The sequence below is a fragment of the Telopea speciosissima genome, chromosome 11, assembly GCF_018873765.1.
Source record: "Telopea speciosissima isolate NSW1024214 ecotype Mountain lineage chromosome 11, Tspe_v1, whole genome shotgun sequence".
In the NCBI taxonomy this organism is placed as follows: domain Eukaryota; kingdom Viridiplantae; phylum Streptophyta; class Magnoliopsida; order Proteales; family Proteaceae; genus Telopea; species Telopea speciosissima.
Genome location: NC_057926.1, coordinates 26,024,765 through 26,050,243, shown reverse-complemented (window position 1 = coordinate 26,050,243; position 25,479 = coordinate 26,024,765). Strand labels below are relative to the sequence as shown.

At 38.4% G+C, this 25,479-nt stretch overlaps 2 protein-coding genes across 3 annotated transcripts in view; one reads left to right on the top strand and one right to left on the bottom strand.

Annotated features, from left to right (window-relative positions):
• Positions 1-6,636: 6,636 nt before the first annotated feature.
• LOC122645916 (pre-mRNA splicing factor SR-like 1) lies at positions 6,637-24,314 on the bottom strand. 2 transcript variants are annotated; one of them, XM_043839324.1, is made up of 5 exons: positions 23,891-24,314; positions 23,354-23,434; positions 9,374-9,445; positions 7,419-7,765; positions 6,637-7,378 (listed from the first exon to the last, which is right to left on the bottom strand). In XM_043839324.1, the coding sequence occupies exons 1-5, from the start codon at positions 24,176-24,178 to the stop codon at positions 7,009-7,011; spliced, it is 1,158 nt and encodes a 385-aa protein (XP_043695259.1). In that variant the 5' UTR covers positions 24,179-24,314; the 3' UTR covers positions 6,637-7,008. The 2 variants fall into 2 exon arrangements, with proteins under 2 accessions (XP_043695259.1, XP_043695258.1); XM_043839323.1 differs by having other exon boundaries at positions 6,637-7,765.
• LOC122645917 (26S proteasome regulatory subunit 6B homolog) overlaps positions 20,165-25,479 on the top strand; it is a 43,472-nt gene continuing 38,157 nt past the window's right edge. The window contains exon 1 of the mRNA XM_043839325.1: positions 20,165-20,170. The gene's annotated coding sequence lies outside the window, so the exon portion shown is untranslated. The remainder of the gene's footprint in view (positions 20,171-25,479) is intronic.

Here is a 25,479-nt window from a genome sequence, read left to right as displayed (position 1 = left end):
TATCGGTTGAATCGGATGATGATCCGATAACATACTCTGAGGCTCTAAAGGATATTGATGCCATTAGGTGGCTGAAGGCAATGCGCTCTAAAATTGATTCGATGCATTCCAACAAGGTCTAGACTCTAGTTGATCCACCGCTTGGCGTCAAGGCTATTGGATGCAAATGGATCTTCAAGAGGAAGAAGGGCGCAGATGGAAAGGTCTAAAGATTCAAAGCAAGACTGGTGGCAAAGGGCTATACCCAGAAAGAGGGTATAGACTATGAGGAAACCTTTTCCCCAGTGGCGATGATGAAATCCATCAGGATTTTATTGGCTATCGTCGCACACTTGGATTATGAAATCTGGCAAATGGATGTGCAGACTGTATTCCTGAATGGGTTCCTACAAGAGGAAATCTACATGGAACAGCCAGAGGGGTTCTCTTCCTTGGAGGAAGAAAGAAAGGTGTGCAAATCGCAAAGGTCTATTTATGGACTGAAGCAGGCTTCCAAGAGCTGGAACATTAGGTTTGATTAATCAATCAAATCGTTTGGTTTTGATCAAAACATGGATGAACCATGCGTTTACAAGAAGATCAATGGGAGAGCAGTATGTTTTCTTGTTTTATACGTAGATGACATATTGCTGATTGGTAACGATGTAGGTTTTCTTTCATTAGTAAAACAATGGTTATCCACAACATTTTCGATGAAAGACCTTAGTGAAGCTAGCTATATCCTTGGGATCAAACTCGTAAGAGATCGCCAGAAAAGGATGCTAGGCTTGTCATAGGCTACCTATATAGACAAAGTCCTGGCCAGATTTAGTATGGAGAACTCCAAGAGGGGAAGTGTTCCCTTCAGGCATGGAATCAGTCTTTCCAGATCTCAATGTCCTCAGTCTTAGACGGACATTGAAGAGATGAAGAGGATTCCCTATGCCTCAGCAGTAGGAAGTCTAATGTACGCTATGTTGCATACGAGGTCGGACATTTGGTATACAGTAGGTATTGTGAGTCGTTACGAGTCAATGAGTGGAGGTGCCATTGTATAGAGGAATACAAAATAGAAATCTATAGCAGATCCCTATTTTTATGAACACCTTGCATCATGTGATGCGGCTAATAAGGTGTTTGGGTTAGGAAGTTCCTAACATTTCTGGAGTAGTCCCTAATCTTGTCAAGGGCCCCATTCCCCTTGTTATGTGACAACAGCGGGGCCATTGCACAAGTTAAGGAGCCTAGGGCTCATCAGAAGAACAAGCCCGTGCAGCGGAAGTATCACCTCATCAGAGAGATTATCCAGCAGGATGACGTGAGTATCTCTAAAGTGGGCACAACTGAAAATGTGTCTGATGCCATGACAAAGGGTTTGTCACCAGGTGTGTTTGAGAAACACATGGAGGGCATGGGTTTAAAATATATGGGGAATTGGCTTTGATGTACAAGTGGGAGATTGTTGGACAAGTGTGTGTCCATCAAACCTGGTTCGGTCCGATTCAATCCGGTTCATCTTTGTATTGAACATTTATACAAATTAGTTTGATATTGTCACATGCGATATAAACTTTTTGAGCATTATGTGTCGCTAAGTTTTACTTAAAATGGTAGTCACGACTAGGGTATGGGCTGGGCACCCTTATCATATGGTCGTCGCATTGGGTATGTCTAGACATGTGATGTCAGGGTACGAATGCGAGTGCTCACATGGTTGATGTGTGCATTGGCGAAGAATCTACTTTGTCGATTCCCTCATGTATTATTGCCAGATGTAGGAAGGGATAGACATGTGTCACCGACACCCTGTACCTGAGGGAACCCTGTCATTGCAAAGTGTGATCGTATTCTTTGATTCATCAATGACTGAGACTCAAGCGAGTCAAAGCCGATGTTCTAGGAATGCATGAACATTTTGTGAGTGAAGCAGTTATCTAACATGGTCACCACTGCCCGATTGGGGAACACCAAGATAGAGACGGTCTGTGCATGGTCGGATCAGAATCTGGATCCAGTGCCGTTTTGGAAATGGTTTTGCAAAAATCTATTTTACATAAAATGATACATTATTTATAATTATTTGTACAAAGTGTTTTATTGAGTTTTGCGGGACTCGATCAGATGCACAGACGCTCGTATATGGACATGTACTATGGATTGGGGTTTGACAGTATAAGTGTACGTGCCCTAGATTCCATAATGATGGTGTTGATTAGTGTGGGGTTGTATATGATAATAGTTATCATATAGGGAGTTATTTAGAATTTAATATTTTAATTAGTACTTTATTTAATTAATGGATATGGTGCTAATTGTAATTATCCATTAAATATTAAATAAAGTAATTAATTAATACTTTCCCTATTAGATTCTGCTTCTTCACCTGTGTAGCACTTTGAGTTTAAACAGAACTGCTAAACAAAGAGAGAGAGAGTCTGACTCTCAAAGGGATTGAATCTTATCCATTCAGGGTTTTAATTAAACCCTGGCATTATATAAAGGGGACCAAAAACGCAGAGGGGGCAGTGCTCCATGTTTTTTGCCTGGCCCCTTCTTCTGCGTTTTTTGGGTTTGTCTCTCCCTCTTTGAGATCTCTTCTTCTTCTTCTTCTAGTTTCTTTCTCTCATATGTGTTTGAGAGTTAGGGTTTGTGAAACCCTAGATTTATGCTGAAGAATTTGAGAGCATCTGGGATTGGCTTGAAGAACCTTGGTAGCACCATTGGAGGTTCAGATCTGTTTGCTTGGAGCGCTCACTGGAGGAAGAATCACTGTCTATTGGAGGAGCAACACTTGAGGCTCACTAGGTTAGCAGTTCTTTATTAATTCCTTCAGTTTATTGATTATTAATATTTATGAGATGCGAAAGAAACTCGAATCGATTGATTTTCGCTGTGCATTCGAGTATGGGATGGATCCCTCTTGCCATGTGACGGACTATAGATGATTTTCTCTGTCCCTATTGTGATAATTAATTTTATGGGACACAATAGGGAAGGAAAAACCCTAATAGGGATGCACCAGGGTTCCCATGGGCAACCATGGGAAACCCTAAAATTTATTAGGGGCACCCATGGGACACCATGGGATAATCCAGGGTGTGCCAAACCCTGAGGATAAATATCTTGGTCTCTCTAGGGAACCATGGTTTGATCCCTGGACCGTTGTTTGTCCAACAGTGACCACTATCAATCTCAAGTACATGCGTGATCTAACTTGGAAACAATCTGACTTGTAAACATACTTTACTAATGAGCTATCTTTGAGTGGAAATATCAAAAGGTCTTGCTGGTCTTACAAGAATAACAGAGGAACAGTGGGAATGAGATAAATTTGTAAAATCAAATCTAAAGATTGACAGTAGTTTTGATGTTCCAGGAAAATGGACGTCTTGTTTCAAATTATGAGTTGCATCAAACCACAAAGCTGAGAGCACATATATAAACCAGTTCTTTTGTGGCATTCTTTTAATCAAGTTAAGGTAGAGCGAGAGAGAGAGAGATTTCAGCCTTTCTTTTAGCACACTTTTTCTTGTAGGGAAAAAGCAATTCAAATGTTTTCTTTTCCACTTCCTTTTTGTATTAAGCTATTACATCTTCTTGTACTTGAGAGAGAGAGAGAGAGAGAGAGAGGGTTCCCACTGACAAATTACCACCATAAATAAGTCATGAATTTAATGTCTTATTCTTTGAGAACTTTCATGAAATTCAGATTATCATTACACAATTCAAAAAACCAAGACTTGTGTTGTTTGATGTGCTTCATTATTGATGTTGTTATTGGTACTCAGTTACATGTGATTGCCTAACTTTAGAAGAAAATGCAAAGTATTAAGGATAAGAAACCAAGTCATGCTTCGGTTTTAGATCTCCCTGTAGTGCAAGAAACTTCACGTTGGTAGAGTTCCTACTATTTGAGATGGTAAATAGAACAGTATGAACATCCACATGAAAAATAGGAACCTGGGCAACTTCTTATTAACTTTATGATGGGCTTCACAAGCACACAAACAGACACAACCCTTTAACAGATGGAAAATGTTCTTTCCATTAAACAATCAAGGAAAGTTTTACATGCAACATCTTTGTGTGTGAGAGCTTTCATAAATCTTACTTTATGCTATAATGCTGGAATATAAAGTCTTTTGCTTATGTAAGGTAAAATTTCAGTGTGTAGCACAGAATATGTCACCTAACATGCCTTTTTGCTGTTGAAATGTGTTACTGATTCTGCAAGTTATTTTGGTTTTCTTTTCTTTTTTACACTCTATCTGTAAATCTTCCCCTGCTTAATCTTCCAGTTGAACATTTACTCAATCGGAGTCTAGAATTCTAGATATTGTTTGTGAACAAAATTTGATCTCTCTTTCTCTTTTAAATGTTTTATACGAACTATGTAAAGGATATTACCTATAGGGAGCAAGGATTATAGTACTTTTGATATATGTGCAACTGCTTGAGTAAAATTCTCCTCTGGAATAAACTTCTCCAATGCCCAGCTGAGTATCCATTTTCTTTGTCTACTACCATCGATAGCCACCAACCACTTCAATGTCGGCAAGAATTCCATCTTTGACAGAGTACGTGCAGTTTGAAGGGGGCGGGTGTGAGAGTGATTTTGTAAGTGCCTTCCCAATCTATGACAAAGCCCTGATATTGATCCAAAACATAGAACAAGGTTAGCCTTGGTTGCATCCAGTTAGAGGGACAATAGAAACATATACATTAGCATAAAGTAACTCATTAGTTTTACCCAAGACTTTAGATCGTCTTTGAGAAAGCCCATGACAAGTTCACGGTTGGGCATGCATCTTTTTCCTGTTCCAGCTTGAGTAGGAGACCATTATGGTTGAGGCTCCGTTGATGATGGAGTTATAGTAAGTTGGCATGTGGATGCTGAGTAGATAAAACAACCAAGCCAGGGGTGAACTATTTACAGTTCTAAAACATTTTTTTTAGGGTAGCTTCACAGAAGTACTTAGTCTAGGCATGGTTCATGAGCTATCCATCTACTTACGCAGCACCTGATTTTTTAACATAAGTAGTCCTTACGATTATTACTTTATAACATATTAATCAGACAGTAAGTATATATGATAAAATTCCATATAACTTTTTATCAATACCAATATTGTAAATAACAAAATTCACTATCTTCGGACTTGAATTGACCAAGGGAACAACTGATTAGTTACATATATGTGAGATTTGACATTAAAAGGTTAGAAGGAACTGCCATGTTGAGATAAGTGGTTGATGCAATCAAATTCATCAACTCCATGCCAGTTAACAACATTTTTCAATAACAGCATCTAAGGCTGAATATTTAAGCCTGTACAAAGATCTGAATATCCCAAAACGAAGATAAATTAAAATAAAATCTCTGCAATAACTGAGGAAGAGTCTTGTCCTTCCTTGAATGTGTGGAAAAACAAGGAAGGATAAAGTGTATACTGAACATATAAGAGCGGACTTGGGAGTTGCCCTGATCAATGGCAAGCTCCGAGAGAGTTGTTTAACATGGTATGGTCATATTCAACGGAAACCAAGGGACACCCCAGTAAGGAGGAATGATATGATTCCGATTGAAGGGGCAAAAAGAGCTAGGGACAAACCAAAAATGACTATGGGAGAAGTGGTGAGGAAAGACATGCATGGTCTAGGTTTGGTCCCAAATATGGCATCGGACAAAGCAACCTCATTTAGCTGAGATTATCCTGACGTATTGGGTTATGCCTTTTTCTTCCTACATCTTTTATCTTTCTATTTATTCTCATTTTCCATTTGTCCTTTTTAGGCATATCTTTGTTTTCTTTATTTTGTTTTGTTTGGATCCATGTAACCAACCCCATTAAGTTGGGATAAGGCTTAGTTTGTTGTTGTAGTTATCCACCGCAACGTGTAACCGTCCAATAAGCCAGTCCTAATCCATGTTCCAAAGATATTAAAGTTTGAAACTTGTAGATGTCAACCAAATTTGACATTTATCGAGTCGATGGTTTTTGCATTCTACTTCTACACATGGTTTGAGAAATCGGTATCAGATCAATTGATTCATATCAGTATCAATAGACTGATTAATTCTTAGCCGATCTAGAAATGAAGTTTACCACCCAGAAAATAAACAGATCTACAGGAGGAGAAAGAAAAAAAAAACCAGAACACTGGATGTATGTGAATTGACATTTTTGCCACTAAAAAGACCAAAAGAACAAACAAAATCAAGACATTGCAGAACTAAACATGCCAATATCTTCTCCCAATATGGTTGGGTGGATAGTTGGCTTTTCCTGGAAACCTGGAATTTCAAAATCTCATTAGAAAGCAAGAGATCGAAGAGTATATTGGAACAGAGATTATACCGACTAATTATTTTTCAATGGTTCATATCCTTTGCACAATGACGGTATTCATTTGTGATGCATTACTATGCCCAAAGTGAATTTTTCTCCTGTCAGGTTCATAGGTTCCTCTCATAAGAAGGACAGAAATAACGACTTCACCCCACCCGGTGCATGTGTTCGAGCAGGGGATGAGGTCGTCATTTCTGGCCCCCTATGAGAGGAACCTACGAACCTGACCGGACACGGAACCTGAAAAAAAGTATCTTGCATATGATAAGAATGGACATAAACCAAATAACTTAAAGGAAAGTGTATCAAATTAGAAAGGATAAACTTGTCATCGTTGTATGAAAATTTTTATGCACATACAACTGCAGAACAATAGACATTTAGCTGCATAATATTACATGTCGCAGAAGTGTCATGTTGTCAGAATATTAACCCAACATAGCACAGCTTTCGTCCTTCGGCTAAACCTTTATTTGAAAGCATGGCCAAAGCAAAGACGATTAACATTTTACATTTCCAGTACATACCAGCATCTGCATGCCTAGTAGAAGAGATAAAACTTCCCTCTACTTCCAAGTAGAACCACCAAGTCTAATTACCTCCTCAGTGCTGCTGTCTTTGGGACCCCTATCTGGGCCATTATAACCTTTTTGATCGCTTGTATCCCCATATAGATCCCTCAACTTGGCCAGATTGCTAGATGCAGGTGTGCGTGTCTTCTCCTTATTTCCATCTCTAGGTGGACTTGGATGATCATTGTGGACTTGTAAACTTCGACTACGACTCCGGCTCCGGCTCCTACTCCTGCGAGAGCTAGATTCTCTATGCCTACTACCATCACGACGACTCCTCTCATGGTCCCATCTGCTGCTTTCTCTATCCCCATCGGCATACTTGGACCTGTGATAATCTCTGCTCTCATGAATTCCATGTCGATCATACTCATGTTTCCTATCTCTGTTCTTGTCTCTCTCCCTGTCTCTATCCCTGTCCCGCTCCCTCTCACTGTCTCTGTCCCTTTCCCTGTCCCTTTCTCTTTCTCTATTTCTCTCCCTCTCCCTAGTCCTGTCCCTTTCCCTCTCCCGGTCCCTATCCCTGTCTGAATGGTCACGATCAGAAAATTCACGGCTACGGCTGCGACGGCTGCTGGGAGATCTTCGACCATCATCCCCATTGTTTCTGTCATGAGGAGGCAGTGTACGCCTAACTGGTGATGAGTCCCTCGTTGATGCACGATGGGGAGCACGCTGACCAAAGGAGACTGAAAGAGCAGCTTTCACAGAAGGTGGTCGTCGAGCAGTATCATCAGATCCATGACGGGTAGATTCCCCAGTGACACCAGAGTGCTTGGCAGGGAGCTTCATCTTCTCAAGGTTGGCTACAATCTGACGCATGATAGGGACGGGTGTCCGAGGGAAAAGGGTATCGAAATAGTACTGTTGGCAAACAATGGCAAACAACTAGTGAGTACTTAGCCTCTCTTGGGATACAAAAAGAGCTATTAAGTCTACTAGCTACAAACGGTCACAAGAAAATTAAATTCCTTGGGAAAGCATGTACAGTCCTTCGCTTCTTTTAGGACGTATATTCAGCTACAGAAACTACAAGAAGCATCCACTATTCATTGGTAATCTAAATATGAAAATTTGCAAATGCAAGTCTATGGTCACCAATCTCATTCAGTAAACAACATCCAAACCATGCTGCTCAAAACCACCATAAAAATAAACTTAAACAATTATCCCACAGGAAGGACTGACTTGATTGATAAGGAAATAAAAATATGTTCAATTCTGCGAAGAAAAGAAATTAGAAAGGGAAAAAGACGACTCTAATTTTCATACAGAGAAACACAATTCATAACACAAATAGGTAATGAAACAAAAAAAAATACCATTGTTATGAAATGGTTACCAATCCCCCTCCCCCCCTCCCCAAAAAAAACAACTATAAACATCTTGGGGAAGGGGAAGAGAACCTAACCATCCACTACTCTCAACTCAACTACCCAACCAAATCGAGTCAGCTACACAGATCTTTTTAACATATCAATCTTGTACCCTTTATAGCAACAACTAGTATGCAGAAAAAACTGAGGCAAGAGACTTTTGTTGCACACTGTCTTGCACCAAATGAAAAATTACACATCGCAATATTTTGAACTATTGTAACAAAATTTTAACTGACCCTACACTGTGATCCAGCTGCAGCAAAAGTTGGGAATATCATGATAACAGCACCAAATTACTTTGACAAACATCAAATGTATGGAAAAAATTTTGAAGGGCTCACTTGCACAATTGCCTGGCTTTGATGTTGCAGAGTTTGAAACAAGCTCAGAGAAAGTAGTCAGATGCTTGAATCAGGGATCCTAAATAATGATGATAAATTGATAAAACATCTTAAACTTTCTTTTAGTATACTGTTCTATGAATAAATTTTCTTTGGACATTAAAGCCCACTTCCATACTACTAGGTCTGCCACTATAGTTTATTCCCTTTGTTCAACTAACAGAGCTACTCATATGCTAGCTTTGAATGCATTTTAAAATTCGATTGAGGAACTTTCAGATTTATGAACTAAAAAAGACCAAACAAATAATGCTTAGTCATACGTAGTAAGCAATATAATTGAGATTTGAAGATTTGATTGAAGCTCTTAATAGTTCACACATCAAGATACAAGGAATTATAAACATGACATCACTTTCTTCACTCTTTGTTTCACAAAGAACCACATTAATTAATAAAGTCTATCCTGGATAATGGCAGAGCGTCGTTTTATGTTTTCTCTCAGCAACCACCATAAGACTGCAAGCTCAGACTAACAGATGCATCAGGGACCAAAAGCCATTAATCATTAGCCTTACCTAATGGAGATAAATCATTTGTAAACATACATACAGGATGCAAACAGTTCCAAAATTTTATCATGTTTGAATTTATAACCTAGCACAGAATTTTTTAGTGTAATGAAGATGGAAGTCCAGCGAGCAGTTAATATTTTACAAAATAAAGAATGATGGAAGTTGATTGCAACTCACTTGTCCAAGAAGCAAATCACGCACATATACACCCATTGTTGTCCTGCGACCATTTGATCCTGGTGAAAATTCCTGAAAGAAAAAAAATCATGATTATAAGAACCTCAACAAATCTCAAATTAGTACAATACCATCAACAAACACAGCCTTATCCCAACTTAATGGGGTCGGTTACATGGATACAAAACAAACAAGAAAGAGGAAGACTGTTTAGGGAAGAAAAAAAAGGTAGGTGTAATGAGTAGATGACAAAAGGGAAATGGCAAATGAAAGATGGAAACTAAAAGAAAAAGGACGAAAGAAAGATAAATGAAAGTAAGAGGAGAGAGGTACAGCCCCGCAAGTCAGGAGAATCTCAACTAAATGGGGTCTGCTACATGGATCCTTACCCTCAAATATGCTCTATCCGAGGTCATACTTGGTACAAGACCTAGACTATGCATGTCCTTCCTCACAACTTCTCCTATGCTCATTTTAGGCAAATCTTGTCCGCACCCAACATGCCATTTCCCAAAAGATGTGCAGCCAACATTAACTACAACTGGTGTTAGCGGTGAAAAATGAAAAAGCATAGGTGAGTCTGGGTAACCACATCAGCAACCAGGAAGCTTTTAAGTATAGATTTCCAGTTGCAATAGGTGAGGCTGGAATAGGTGCCACCTGGCAATAGGGCTGTAAACAGATCGGATTCGGCTCGGATAGTGCTATACGAAACGGATATTTTATCCATTTACATGTAAATATAGCTTTTCGGATAGTTATAGCCTATCCATATCTGCATCCTTTTAGCTTTCGGATAGATTCAGATAGTGCTAAATAGATACGAATACAGATACGGAAACAGATTTCGGCTATTCATTTACACCCCTACCTAGCAACCATGAACAAACCTACATATGATAATCAAACAAGCCCGTGCATGGAGTTAAGGTGTTTTAAAGGTACCAAACACACAGAATCCTGATCACATCAAGTACATACGAGTTAGTGCCTTTGTTTTCTTTTCACTCACCAAGAGGCCACTACTATCCACGCAAAGTGCCTAGGCTAGAATATTTGTTGACATTGGCAGGAAACTTAAAGAAGGGTAGAAGAAAGGTTAAAAGGGGGGGATGTATAATAGGAAATCCCACATGTTATCCTTGAAATTAAGGACCAAGGATTGAGTAAAGAACTGTGGAGAAAACACAGAATGTAAAGAAACATTAAGATAGGTACAATAGAAAACCAAATGGCATACATAGGAACCGTGGTGATCCACCAAACCCAAAGCTTTCGAAAGGGATCGATAGTCTTCTCTCTTAAATATGGTTAACCATAACCCTACACAGGCTTCAGAAAAAGATGTCACACAATTCATATCCATAAAAACAGATGTGGAAGCTAAGTAAAACAAATATAAATTAGCACATTCATTTTTGTCTCAAAAAAATTGCATTCAAGACTAATCAGTCATTGAACTTGCTGCAATGGTCACCAAATTTATAACTAGAAAAATGCTGAAAATCCCAACCTTCATTCTACCTTGCTTAAAGCAGGCTCATCCTAAACATTGGAATGAGTCTTGTAATCAGAACCATCTAGAAGAGGAAGCACTCCCTCCCAAAACCTTGGTCATAAGAACAATCTTCTTCACTCAAATTATGCTTTCATATTCCATGGAGTGGTTAAGATTATTTTTTCATGGTCTAAACATTCAACAGGTAAACTGGTTCCAAAGTTTTCAGCTTTTTAAGAAAATGAAGTTACAGAAGTTTTATTATCAAGAGGCAATGTCAACAAAACATTGCATAGAAAATTCTTTAGCAATAAGAAAATTGCAGTTCAAGATTCTCTTTTGTAGAAGATGAAGCTCAATCATCGGACAGTTTGATCTTATCCGTCAATAGGCTTAATAAATTTGACCAGCATGCAAGCCTAAGTCTAAAATTGTTTGGCCCAAGAAACAAGCCTCTTGGCTCAATTCTTAGCCAATTTAATTGGCCATGTAAGGGATGAATTCTTTAATGAGCTCAAAGCCCAAGTACAGGCTCTGTTTTGGTATTAGTTACTTATGGGATTTTAACTTTTGGACCACAGTTCAAAATGTCAATCGAAACCACCAAGATTTTGTGACTTTTTTCGGATTCAACACCGGTTGAAACGAAACCTTAGTCGACCCTTGAGGTATACCAAGTTTCGACCAAAATAGCAATATTTAGGTCAAAATTTCATTTTGGGTGACATCTCGATACATTCATTTTGTTTAAAATCAACATCTTGATCGAAATTGGTCAAAATTTCAACCCACCAGTTTCGGTAGTTATGATAGGGAGGGGGAATTTGCCCGCAAACCCCATTTTTGCGTTTTTGGGCCAAATCACCAACAAATCTTGGTGGAATGTGTTGGAGACTACTCAAGGTTTTAGGTCTCGGTTTCGCCACTGGATTCGCCAAGCCACAAAACCCAGATATACCAAGATCTCGGCGAGATCTTACATTTTTTTTCTGGCTCAACTTGATGGTTGGTTCGATGGCCATATGGCCAAGATAGATCCTGAAACTTGACATCAACCCTACTTTGGGCCCTTCTAAGCATAATGGAATCATTAGTTTTTAGTCTACGGCGTACGTGAGGTCTACCTTAGGCTATTCCACACAATATTTAGAACATTTATAATTAAAGTAGAAGTGTAAAACAACTAAAAATAAGCATTAGGAATTAAAAACATCAAACTATAAGCCATTTAAACATTAGGCATCATATTCATAGTCATACATGGAGATGGTTTGACGGTTTGTTAATAATTGTTAGAAACTCAGAAAGAAACATAAATTAAACAAATACAAGTGTACTTAAAACTATTCTTGAGATGCAATGCAACTCCCTCTCCTAATGTTAAAGCTTCAATCTTGAATATCAAAGCTTTAATCTTCAGTTGAGGTGAGATTTGCCAAAAAAAGCACCTAAACCCTCACCTCCAAGCGTCCTTTACAACAAAGCGAGAGAGGCAAGATTTCGAGTTGAGGTCTAAATATCACCGAGAGGTTGCCTTTTTATAGCTTGGTTTGGTCTCGAGTCAAATCGAGACCGAGATAAGTACTGAGATCTCGACCGAGATATTGTCATTTTTCTATATTGTCACTGGTCTCGTCTCGGGACCTGGCGAAACCGAAATAATTTTGAGATCTTGCCGAGATCTTGTACCATGAGACTACTATAATACGTCTACAGTAACGATTTGCTGCATTTAGCGAGATTTGTTAAAGACTCAAACTTTGAGGTATACCCTTTTCCCTAAAGTTAATTTTTACAAGAAATAGGGCAAATATTTAGTGGCATAGTTGTCAAGGCGACAAGGCGGTGGAGGGGTGTCTAAGCACTTAGGTGACAAGGTGCCCACCTAGGAGTCGCCTAGGCGACCAAGGTGCCCATGTGTTATTTTTTATTTCCCCTCTTTTCTAACATTATTTAGTATGCTACAATATGTACTTTATATTATCAAAAATCAACATTAAGCCACATCAAGTCATCAAAACACAACATTAAGTCACATCAAATCATCAAAAATCAACATAGAAATAGAATACAGCAGAACTGAACAAGCAAGCTATTGGAAGCTTGAACCAATCAAAACATACATTTGGTTTATATGTTCTTGGAATTGGTCATTTTCAGGCATACCTAATCTCACATTTGGTTTATACTGTAATTAAAAAATATGATCTTATCAATAAGTAATTAACCTGCTCTCGATTTAGAGAAATGTTTTTGTTCTCGAAGAAATCTGATTGATCAAATGATTTTATTTTTACATGAGACTTTTTGTATTAGGTAGAATACAAAACCAGCTTTCCAACAAATCCAAGATTGCTAAAATCTGATTTATAATGAAGAAGTTATTTTCCTGTCAAACCTTATCGCTTTGAATGAAAATATTTTTTTTTAATATCAAATCAAATGAATATTTTATCACACATTTGGTTTTTAGCAATGTTTTCCCATATTAAGATTTATGGAATTTTTAGATTTGAGAAAAAAACCCAACATTAGAAAGTTGAAAATATCACCAACCATAAAAAATCGAGTTTTTGTTCTTGAACTAGGGGGTTGACTTTTTATCCTTTTGGAATTTTTTTTTTTTAACTATTTTTATTTCATTCAAATATATTTCATTTACTTAAATGATATTTGGCATAACTAAATGCCAAAACCTGGTCTGAGACCAATTAAACCAGTGTAAGGCGCCCTACAATAAGGCGGCAGCCACCTAGGCACCTAGAAATCTGCTTGGACGATGCCTTGACAATTATGGCCAGGAAAATTAGGGTTTTAGGGGTGGTTTGGAGGATTAGGAGAAGAATGGATATTGATGGGATGGATCAAACTTACTGTCGTTGCATAGAAATCTTGGCAACATCTTGTTTGGTTGATGGTCTTGAATAAAGATTAAATCTTGATCTTGAACTTGAAGGAGATCTTCAAAGAAATCTTCAAGTAACTTGAAGGAGAGCTTCAAAATGTAGTACTACGTAGGAGTAGTCCCACTAGGAGCCAGGGTAACAGGATCACCAAACAAGGCTGGCCGATTGGGACAGCTTAAGCTAATTAGGGCAGAATTAGGGTTAGGGTTAGGGTTTCGAGCTAGGGTTTTATTTGGTAATGATGTGCAGGTTTTTAGGAGTTTATTGGCGTAGGTTTGGATTGATTTGGATGAAGTTGGACATCTAGGGTTTCGGGTTAGAGGCCTTGTAAAAATGGAGTGTTTTCAGGATCTAGGGTTTAGGGGTGGATTTTGGGAAAGGGGTTTATAGGGTATTAATGGGCAAGTCTAGGGGGTTATTTTGGTATAAAGAAGTTAGGGTTTGGATGAGTTTTGAAATTCTGCAATTTAGCGCAAAATTGGATTTAGGGTTTTGATGGACAAATTGGGCTGCAACTGAGATCGAGTGGAGGGACAAGGCTGGACAGATTTTGGAGTGAGGCTAGGGTTATGGGAATGATTAGGGTTAAATGGAGGATTAAGAAGAGGAATTAAATTGCAGAATTATAAAACTACTTACTTGAATTAACAATGATCTCCAACAGTAGCAGATTGAAGAAACTAAAAGAAGGACCTCCTGATCTACAAGATGCAAGGAGTCTATCGGAATCCACCAATCCCTCACCTTGATATTACTCACAAGGCAACACTCAACAGAGTAGAGTAGCAGCTATGGCAACAAACAAAAGCATTTTTTATTAATCAAATTCGTATTCAATACTGACCTCCCTTACAGACTTATATAGAAGACTCAAAAATAGACTTCGACACTAAAAAGGAATGACCTAACCCATCCCTAACCTATTAGGTAACTTAAACTGACTAGGAAACTAGAATACTAAAGGAAATCCACTCAAAACATGGCTGGACTTATAGAGTCCTAATTCAGCCCAACTTACATCACATGACCACTTAACCAAGTCACATGATCACTTAAATTGAACCAACTGGATGCAACAAATTTGAACCGGTTCAATTGAAAAAACATAAAAATAAATTAAGTATTGGACTAATCTCGTATGCAACCTATGTACCCCTAGTTTAGGCTCATTAAAGTGGCCTAATACATAGAACTTGGGAACAAAGGCCCCACATGTATATAACCCAACCCTAAGACTATTTCTAAAGAAATAAGCTAATTTCTATGATGAACCTGCATCACAAAATAACCACTCGGGCTTCACACCGCAAGGTGTTGATTGGATCAAACACCAATCCCACCAGCCTTGATCAAACACAAGACAAAAATCTTCAATGGATAAGAAGAGCAGCAAAAAGTTTTTCATTAGTCAAAATTCGTGTTCAATACTTGCCTCCTTAAAACCTTGTATAAAACGCTAAAAAATAGACTCATACACTAGAAAGGAAAGGCCAAACCCAATCCTTAACTTATTAGGTAACCTAAACTGACTAAGAAAGTTAAATAACAAAACAAATAAACTAAAACAAGGCTGGACTTATAAAGTCCTAATCCAGCCCAACTTAAGTCGTCACATGATCACTTAAGTGATCACATGACCACTAATTACACAAAATTAAAACTAAGTAAGAATCTCATCTGCAACCTAATTACCCATATTTTAGGCCCATAAAAGTAGCCTATTATTATAGTTGTCAAGGCGTCCAGGCATCTTGGTCACCTAGGCGGGCGCCTTGAACACCTTAGTCGCCTAATTGGTGTCAGCTTGCTTTTTTACCCTCTCCAACCCCTTGGGTCGCCTAGATGCCATGAGAACTATGCCTATTACGTAAAAAATCCATGGGATCAAAGGCCCAACATATATATAATCCAACCCTAGACTGATTCTTAATAAAAACAAGCTTATTTTGGTGTTGAATCTACATCAATAATGCAGGACTGGTTGTTGCAGTATTCAGCTAGCAGAAAGAGGTTAGTTTTTGAGTTGAGATTGTTGCCTCTCTCTCTCTCAATTGATCTGCATCAGTGACATAGCACCTGAAGCCCTTATCTCTACCTCTGCTGAAAATAAATAAAGAAAGAATAGGGCCAAATATGAACAGAACTAGGATCCATTTCCTTCTTGAGTATTTAACTGTTTCCATCTATCTTGTGACATTATTTGCTTAAACTTTAGGTCTTCCAGTTCTCACTTATGTGTAAAGGTCAGTTTTGTCTTTAAAAAAATTCTTTATAGTGAAAATTCGAAATAATTGCCAAGTTGTGAACTTACAAAATTTCTTCTTTTCTTATCTTAGATATCTAAAACAAAGCTGATATAGTTCCCTTCGCTGCTCCAAATATTTTTTATGCACATCTAAAAACTGATAATTAAAAAAAAGAGAGAATCCTAGTGCACAAGGCTTCCACTACTGTAGGGTCTGGAAGGGGCAAATGTACGCAGCCTTACCCCCGCTTCATGGAGAGGCTGTTTCCATTTTCAAACCCGCAAATTGATGGTTGCAATTGTGCAATTTAATCAATGCGTCAAGGCTTGCACGTCTAAAATCGGATGAAAATATTAAAATATAACATGAAATAGTACCTCAAGGTACTTCAATTTTTTAAGGTGATTTCGGTAATGAACGTGGACCTTGTAAGAAGCATTGCAGAACTTGAAATTGCAAAGGCAGTTATTTTGCGAAAACATGATGCGTAGAATACGCATTTCAGAAAAGTAAGCTTAATTATTACATGTATTCCATACTCTAATATTACTCTCATTTTAAGAGCTGTGTTGTTTCAAATTACAAAGCAAGATTATGCTTAGGATTCTGTTTCTTCTCCCAGATATTTCTTTATATGAAGAATGTACATTGACTTAATAGTAAATAATAACTCTTTTTAAATGTCTACAATATTTTTTGAACAGTTACTTTGATACTTTTAGAAACTGATACTGCATTTAATAACATACTTAGATGTCACAGAGAGGGCGAGCCTTGGCACAATGTTTAAGTTGTGCTATTGCAACCTGTTGGTTGCAGATTGAAAACTTGGAAACAGCCTCTCCTGCAAAGCAAGTGGTAAGACTCTGTACATTTGCCCCTCCTAGACCCTACAATAGCGGGAGCCTCATGCACTGGATAGCTCTTTTTCTTTTAACATGATATAGTACCCTTCAAAGACCATTAAAAGAAGTCTTATCTCTACGGCCCCAAATATCTACCACATGGCAGCTTATTTCAAGCTCAAATTTGCGGGAGCCTCATGCACTGGGTAGCTCTTTTTTTGAACATGATATAGTACTCTTCAAAGACCATTAAAAGAAATTTTATCTATACGGCTCCAAATATCTACCACATGGCAGCTTACTTCAAGCGCAAATTTTCTGGACATGTTGTCTAGGTCCCAACTATCCACTGGTTAATTTCACCAAAACTAGTCTTCCTACAAGGAAATATAAAACTTTGCAAATTGGATCAGAAGTAAACGTTGGAAATTTTTATTCAATGGCTGAAATATAAGGTAAGAGTTCAATACATTGGGGCAATATGGTCGACAACAGTGGATTCACCAGATCAGTGCCCGACATTTCTCAAAATGGTGGGCAGTTATGAATTCAGCTAAGGTTACCCTAGTGAAGGCAGAGGCTGAGGGCCAAGCCAGGTAAAGGACATTTCCCATTATTATGATCTTAATCAGGTATGTCTACCTAGAAGGAAGCATTGTTATCAAGGCGTCGCCTTAGCATCCAGGCTCCTTGGTTGCCTTGGGCGCCTTGGTCGCCTAGGCGTCCACCTTTCCACCTTGTTGGTGCCGCCTTGATTTTAGATCCTCTCCAACACCATTGTCTCCTTGCCACCTTGATAACTATGGAAGGAAGAAAAAAGGTTGCATTTGGAATACTGAGATCATAGTTGTCACAGCGTCTAGGCCCCAAGGCGTTGGAGGAAGCCTAGACGAAAGGAACACCAACAAGGCACCTGGATACCAAGGCACTGCCTTGGCTACGCCTTGACAACTATTACTAAGACACTCGAAATTAATCCCATCTTATACAGAAAACAGGTCCAGCTATTCCTATTACGATTCTATCTGACCGTCCTTTTTGTTGAAACAAATTACACAAAAAGAATGTGATGTAGATGAAAGCATGAAGAAGAAAAGGACCAAAACAGAATTTAGGAAGAATACTGTTCACACAGTTACTGTACACATAGACCTAGTGTGGGTCCCTCTGAAGATAGCAAGAGAAGGCCGCTTTATTTGCTGGTTTAGTTTAGCACGTATTACTTAAGTTTCTACCTTTGTAACCATTGCTAAGTTGGAATTTCTATTTCGTAGCTATAAGTTAGATTGTAGTTAATTTCAATTTCTGTTTTGAAGAAATTTAGGCTAGATTTATTAGATAGCTAAGAACATGCTTCCTTTTATAACTACTTTTTAATTTTTAATGTTTCTAGAAGAGAGATCTTAGGATAGGAGTAGTTTCTATTTTTTAAGTTTCCAACTGCATAATAGTTGCTTTACTATTTAATAAAGAGAAGGGGCTGGCCACGATTTGAAGAATGAAAAAATGGATTTATGCTAGTATAGTGGTGTGTGATTCAGCTGCTGTGAGAGACAGCCTGGGTGAGAGGCCCATGTGGAGGATAGGTGGGAGAGCTTCTGCATGGTAGGTGAGATACCAACATATCCTTCTTATCCCTTCTCATTCTCTACCATCTTCTCCTTTTATTTCTATTTTATTCATGGTTTAACGTATCACACCATATCACATTTCGTATCAGCCAATTCGTATCGTTATCGCAGGTTATAGATATGATACAGTGAGACACATCTTTTTTTTTTTTTTAAATATCATGTATCAATAAGTATTGCATTGTATCAGCCGATACAGTGTGATACGATACTACCGATACTCATCGATACATCCAGCTAAGAGGTTAAAAAAAATAAGTATCGATACGTATCAACCGATATAGTGCAATACAATGCGACACATTGCGATATGTTGTGATACAGGCCATTAAAAGCTCATGTTCATATTCCAAAACTCGGAAAAAAGTTTTGAAGACGAAAATGACCACCCGAGAGTCTCATTCCGTACTCTCAATCTCCTTTTTCTACTTTGCTGACTTGGGGTTTGATGTAGGACAAAACATGAAGACAAAGAGGCCAAAACATTGTTCATGTTACTGTTTGCATGAACAGTGTTACATCCCCTTAATTTGGCTTGGTGAGAATATTACTAGAAGAATCATGGGGACAGTTTTGTCAATGTCTTAAAGTCTTTTTAACTGAACTGATGGAGACAACTTAAACGGTGGGGAACACAAGCTATGGAGTTCGGCTGCACCTATTAAGCCATCTAAAGTGGGGTCCACATTATTCAGTTGAGGAGATTTGAAGGCTTTAGAATCAATTAGTATTTAGTAGTTTCTAATTCATGCCTTCTTAGCCACTGAATTTTATTAGTTGCTATTTTTGTTAAAGCTTGAGATGCAAGCTATGCTTTTTATTTATATGTAACAGCCCTTAGAGGCTCCCCACGATTTGTTTGATGAATGAAGTTTTGCTTTGAAACATGAAGATTCACATGTCCAATTGATTGTGACTTGAAGGGCTGAAGGAGCCTGGCTGAGAGAGCCTAATCCTCCTATCCCCCCTACTTTCTAATTCTCTTCTTCTCCATTCTCTCCATCTGCAATTAACCCCCAGACACTCCAAGACTGTTTCTGTTGTTGCTGCCATCGACGAAGCCTGCTGCTGCTCCTGCAAGTTGAGTTGTTGCTGCAACCTTCTAATTCCAGAACTCAATAACCCCACATCAGAACTTACTGGGTTTTAGAGCATAGCATCACACCAACACCCCCTTCACTTGATCCAGTTGTTAGCCTATTCTGTTGGCTAAATTGCCCTATTCTCCATAACCTTCTATTTTCATTCCACCCCCATAACTTCACTTCTAACCATCAGAATTTCACCAAATTTGCAGCAGAGCCTTCTATCTATAATCCCTACACTCGATCCAAGTTAGACCCAAACCAGTGGCTGGTTTGGCCTGCAGAGAACTAGTTTCTAGTTTGGGTGTTGCTGCCATATCTCCCAAATCAACCATTAGAATCAAGTGAGACTTTCAGCAATGTTTCTCTGCCATACAAGCATTCAATCCAAGTTTAGTTACTTTCTTATGGCTGGTTTGATCTCTACTCACTAAGTTACAAAATCTGAGTTTACCTTCTATTTTAGTAACCTCCTGGTATCTCCCTCTTCAGCAATCAATCAAAGCTGAGATCTCTAGGGCTTCATCACCCTTATTGGACCTTACTTGTTAGGAGTATCAGTCCCATACAAGTTGGGGAACTACTGGTTCTGGAGTAAGCAATTTTCTGATGCTAAACCTCTGTTTCATACCTTCAGTTGCAGTGTTTCTTGCTGCTATTTGGCTATTTGTGTTGCGCGTAATTGGGACTAGGTTAACCCTAATCTATTCTTACATTAGGATTTACATTAAAGATAAAAAAAAACTAATCAGATTCAACCAACAAAGCTTTCTTTCGATCATTCAAGTGACTGAAATCAGAGATTGAAGGCGAAGTTCTCAGAAAAGGTAGGCTTTCAAAGAACTTGATTTTTTTGGTTATATCACTAAGAGAACTTGTCTCATTATACAATAGACTATTACTACATGTAAGAAACCCCATCCTTTATAAAATGAGTGTTCCATTGCATGAGACTCCCGCTACGACAAGGTCTAGGAGGGGCAAATGTACACAGCCTTATCCTCTGCTTCCCAGGAGAGGTTGTTTCCGAAAACCCCATCGTTGATAATAATTTCAATAGAATGCACTTGTCTCATTATTACGTTGTTCTCCATTTTAGTGTTTGTGCATGATACAAGTTACATAGTGCTTATTTATACTATTTTTGGCTCCAAAAGTGTATTTCCATGCATATCTTGACCATTTTCTTGTGTATCTTTAGCGTATCTTGTGTATCTCCAATACGATACGATACGATACGTCTCTTAAAATCATCCCACCAATACGATACGCAATACCGAAACTTGAATCCTTGATTTTATTTCCAGTGCAGCTGGTATGGGTTTACTGTTGGTTCATTACTATTCGAATTGAATTGCGGTTCACCTGTTTTTCATGTCTTTTCTTGCAACTACAGAAGGGTAATATCTCTAAATCCAACCATTGAATTGGTGAGAAATTCTGGGTTTCATACCTAGTAACCAGACTCATCCATCGACTAAAACTTGGTTCTGATCTGTTCAGTCGTTGGGTAGTTCTTGGTGATGCAGATCCAATCACCCGCAAGAGGAAGAATAAGCCCTAAGATTAGGGCCTAGTATTTGGAGCCTTAGTTTGTTACTTAGTTTTATTTCAGCTTTAGCTATTTCCTGTACTTCGTTTATTTTTCAGTTTAAATGCAACTTAAATTGAACCGGTTCAGCCTTGGTTCAATTTAAACCGGTTCAATTTAAGTGATTAATTCTTATTGGTTGTTAGGTGCTTATTTCTTATTGGTAGATTAGGAATCTTTGAAGTTTTTTAGTTTTAATCAAAGTGTCACACCCCTTCCACGATTTATGCGAAGGAGGGATTCATATTTGTACCAAGAATTGGGCCTTAGGCCATATTATAAATAATAAAATCATGGGAGGCTCCCCCACAGTTCAGATTTCAGTAAATAAGCTTGTTTGCTTGCTGCCTATTGCTGCTGCTTTGCTCCTTTCAAAGTGTTCCTTGTGAGTAATACCAAGGTGAAAGGGACTGGTGGATCTCCAGTTGACTCCTTGCATCTCGTAGATCGGGAGGATCTTCTTCATCTCCTTCCATCTTGTAGATCAGGAGACCCTATCTTCTTCAAGCTGCTGCTGCTATTGAAGATCACTTTTCAAGTAAGTAATTTACGGTTACAGCATTCACCGTTCTTCTTCTAATCCTCCAACCTAAGCCTATTGACTTCCATTATCATCCCCTCCATTAATCCAATCAATCCACCCAAACCCTAGATTATCTAGATTCTGCCCAGCCCAATTCCACCAACCAAATTCAATCAAATTTCAACCACAGCCCCTCTCACCTCCTCCTCCACTCGACCTTAGTTGCAGGCCCACCCTAGCACCTAAAACCCTAAACCCCCTCATCTCCATTAAAACCCAAAACCCTAAAAAGCTACCCAGATCAATCCAGCCATTGAAACCTGCCCATATTACAGCCGAACCTCTCCCTTACTGCCCTTAGCACTCGACCTAAAGCCCTAGCTCAAACTCTCACTCTAAACCCTAAAACCCATCACTCTTATCTTCCCCAAAACCCGAAACCCTAACCCTAATTTTCTGATTTTTAAATTTTAACTGAAACCTCATTCAAACCCTCACTGTTAGCTTCCACTAAGCCTGCCTAACTTTACCAATTAAAATCCAACCCCATTACCCTAAACCTAACCCTAGTTTTGACCTAATTCCTCAAATCTGCCCCAATCGGCCAGCAGATTATAAGATCTTGATTTACCTGGCTCCTAGTAGATCTACCATCTATCTAGGACTTGGTAGTTACTAATTTCTGAAATTCAACTTTGTATTTTGAAATATCTGTTATTACCAGCTATCTAACCATTGGATTTTTCCCAACTTTTGGGTATTCATACTAGTGTTTCAGACCTACACTCGACCAGGGTTTGACTTAAATCTGATACCCAGATTTTGAGTTCTCTTTCTCTCAAATCTGGTACAATTGGTGTCCTGCGATCCTGGTTATGTCTTAATTTCCTAGTCATTAATAGTTTGGTCATTAGGACTCCATTAGAATGTCTCTAAATATTTATCACATTTGATTCCATTAGAACGTCACCAAAAATAACCGTTTGTACAAAAACACACCAAAAAACCGAAGTTCTTAAAAACCAAAGCCAAAATTCTTCTATGAACATAATCCAATGTCCCAAAGCATCCTATACCCATTCATAAAAAACAACAATAGGATGAATTTTTTTTTCCCTTTTTTTTTTGGCCCCATATTGAGGAAGACAACCCAAGCAAATATGTTTTTACAATCAAATATAAATATTGCTTCAAAATCCTTGGCACATCAAATGTCATGTCAGAGTCTAAGCAGATCCTCATAAGATACAAAACCAGGAAAAGTAGGACCTAAAAATTTGGAGGAGAAGTAGGCCCTACAAATTTGAAGGAAAAGCATTCAAGAGTGAGCAAGTTGATACCTAGTTACATAGATGTAACTCAAAGTCCCTTTAACCCTATTTATTAAAGCTAGAAAACACAAAGGAAGGTCCTGAAAAAGTGTGCCAGTGAATATTCACAGGCTACCAGCACCACCAATGGAAGTGGAACCTATAATACATTTAGAAGTTAAAGTCAAAGTGCACACATTTTGGAAACTTTAGAATCTAACAGCCCCTACAGAAAACAAGTAGCACAGTATACCCCCCACCAAAATTTGAAGAGTAATCCCACAGACAATAATATCTAAGAAAATGGCTGAATACAACATGGATGTAGCCACAATTCAAAAGTACCTCTTCATCTTTGACATAAGGCTCAAACCAAGTCCACAAAGTTTTTGAGTCAGCTACATATCTTAAGTAGAGGAATCCAATCTGCAGAACAAAAATTAGCATCAGTCTCTGCCCCATGAGACAAGATGTAAGGAACCAAATCAGTTTCCCAATCACAACTAATAAATGCAGAATAAACCTTACTATATATAATTAATTAACAAAGTGAAGTGTGTTACTGGACATCTAAGCATTAACAAAGGAAGACTATTGATCAATTTGGATGTTAAGGATTAATGGTGCAGAAGAGTTGCACACCAGGAAATGGTAGTTCCAACAGAATTCAAACAGAGGAAATAATAATATGAACAGACAGCTTCCTTAACAATACAGCTACAAATTGGGATAATATATCCGACGTGGACTTGAAGAAAAACAAAAAGGGGTAAAATGATGCTAACAAAAAAATTGAAGATTCTTTATTGGCAGAAGCATGTACTTCAAACAGCAAAATATCTTAACCATCAAGATACAAATTCTGGATAGAAAAACACTTACAGCTCTAATATAAGCAGAATCAGGATGTTTCAAAAGGCCATGCATTTGCTTGACCGTGAGCTTCATAGTAAAAAACTTGTACAGCAGACAAAATGCTGTCGAAGGGCCCCTACAGTTTCCAGTCATCCATGGCTCCACATGATCAACATGATTATAAATCTCATCTATAACTTCATGGTAAGTCTTCAATTTGTAAAGCTCTTTAAAATAGTCCGAAGAAAGGATGTTTACACACAAGACCTTCTCCAGTAAAGAATCAATTGGCTTCCCTGAAGTCTGTATCTCCATAACCACACAGTAAGCTTAGCAACGTTCAGCTGTTCCACAGAAACCCACTTCTAGACAAAGCCAACTCAGAGAACAGGAAGACGACCGCCAAGAACGCAACCAAATGTCATCTCCCAGTGGAGAATTTGAAAAAAAAAGGAAAAGGAAAAGCTCAAAACCCTCTCTAAAAAATATGATTTCGAGACCCTAGAAATAATAGCGAATCTGCACACCAACACAGAAATGGAAAATTTAGAACCTTTACAGCAATCTCATGCTATGCAGAACCCTAAAACTAAATGTAGGAAATACTGCACATTGTATCAAATGAGTTCGGATTCAAAAAAAATGACATTTCAATAGATAGAAGATCTTCTAACCTTTCAAATAGATAACCCACTGTGAATCGAACTTTAGGGTTTCGGAGATGAAGCAGCCTAGGGAGTAGAACGTTGCGATGGGACTGGATTGGAGATGAATAAACCCTAGAACACCCAACGTCTCTCTCCCCCCTGTGTGTATATTGCGATTCGATTTCGATATGAAGCAAATAATAGAGCTTTTTGAGAGGTATTTTGACCTAAGCGAATCGATTTCGATATAACCTACTTTTCGGTATTTTGTCTTTGGATTTTAAGTATTTAACTCGTGATGAATGTGAAGGTTTAAAGGCTAAGTACACTTTTCTGATGAAGTCAAGGAATAAAGTGCTTCTAAGGACAACCAATGAACCTGGCACCTGGCCTGTCCGGCTGTCCCTAATAGAAATAAGATTGAGATTCGGAAGCAGTTCTTTGTGCGGGAGTGCTGGCGTAGGTCTATCTCTCTCCTTCTTAAAACAAGGAGGTAGAGGTATCTTTTCACATGGGGAGGAGAGAGATAGACTCATGGGAGTGCTGGCGTAGGCCACACTCCTAGACAGAGAACTTTTTTCCGAGATATTATCAATGCAAGGATTGAGTCGTTACACTTGTTACTGGCAAGAAATCATGGCTCTTTTTTTGGAGTGGGCATGGCTGGCCCATGTGACAGAAGACCTCACATGCATTTTTTATTTTTTTTTGATAGAAAGATGCAAACTTTATAAAGTTAAGATGTATTACACATGGAAGGAGTTGAGCATAACCCCAAGATCCATTGATCGGAATGTGGCCAAATTATTGTACATCTAACCATCAGGGCCTTCCTTGCCAGAGAGTCTATAACACTGTTTATCTCTCTTGGAACATGAGAAAAGTAGATGAAATATAATAAGATGACAAGTGAATAATATCTTCCATTATAGGTTTAATCTCCAATGGAGGGTGGCATTCCGGTTGCAC

Coding starts and splice junctions, on each gene's coding strand:
- LOC122645916 (XM_043839323.1), bottom strand. CDS start 24,178: ATGGAGATACAGACTTCAGGGAAGCCAATTGATTCTTTACTGGAGAAG. Junction 23,435..23,890: donor ATTCTGCTTATATTAGAGCT/GTAAGTGTTTTT, acceptor TTTGTTCTGCAG/ATTGGATTCCTCTACTTAAG. Junction 9,446..23,353: donor CTTATGTCAAAGATGAAGAG/GTACTTTTGAAT, acceptor TTTTTCTTTCAG/GAATTTTCACCAGGATCAAA.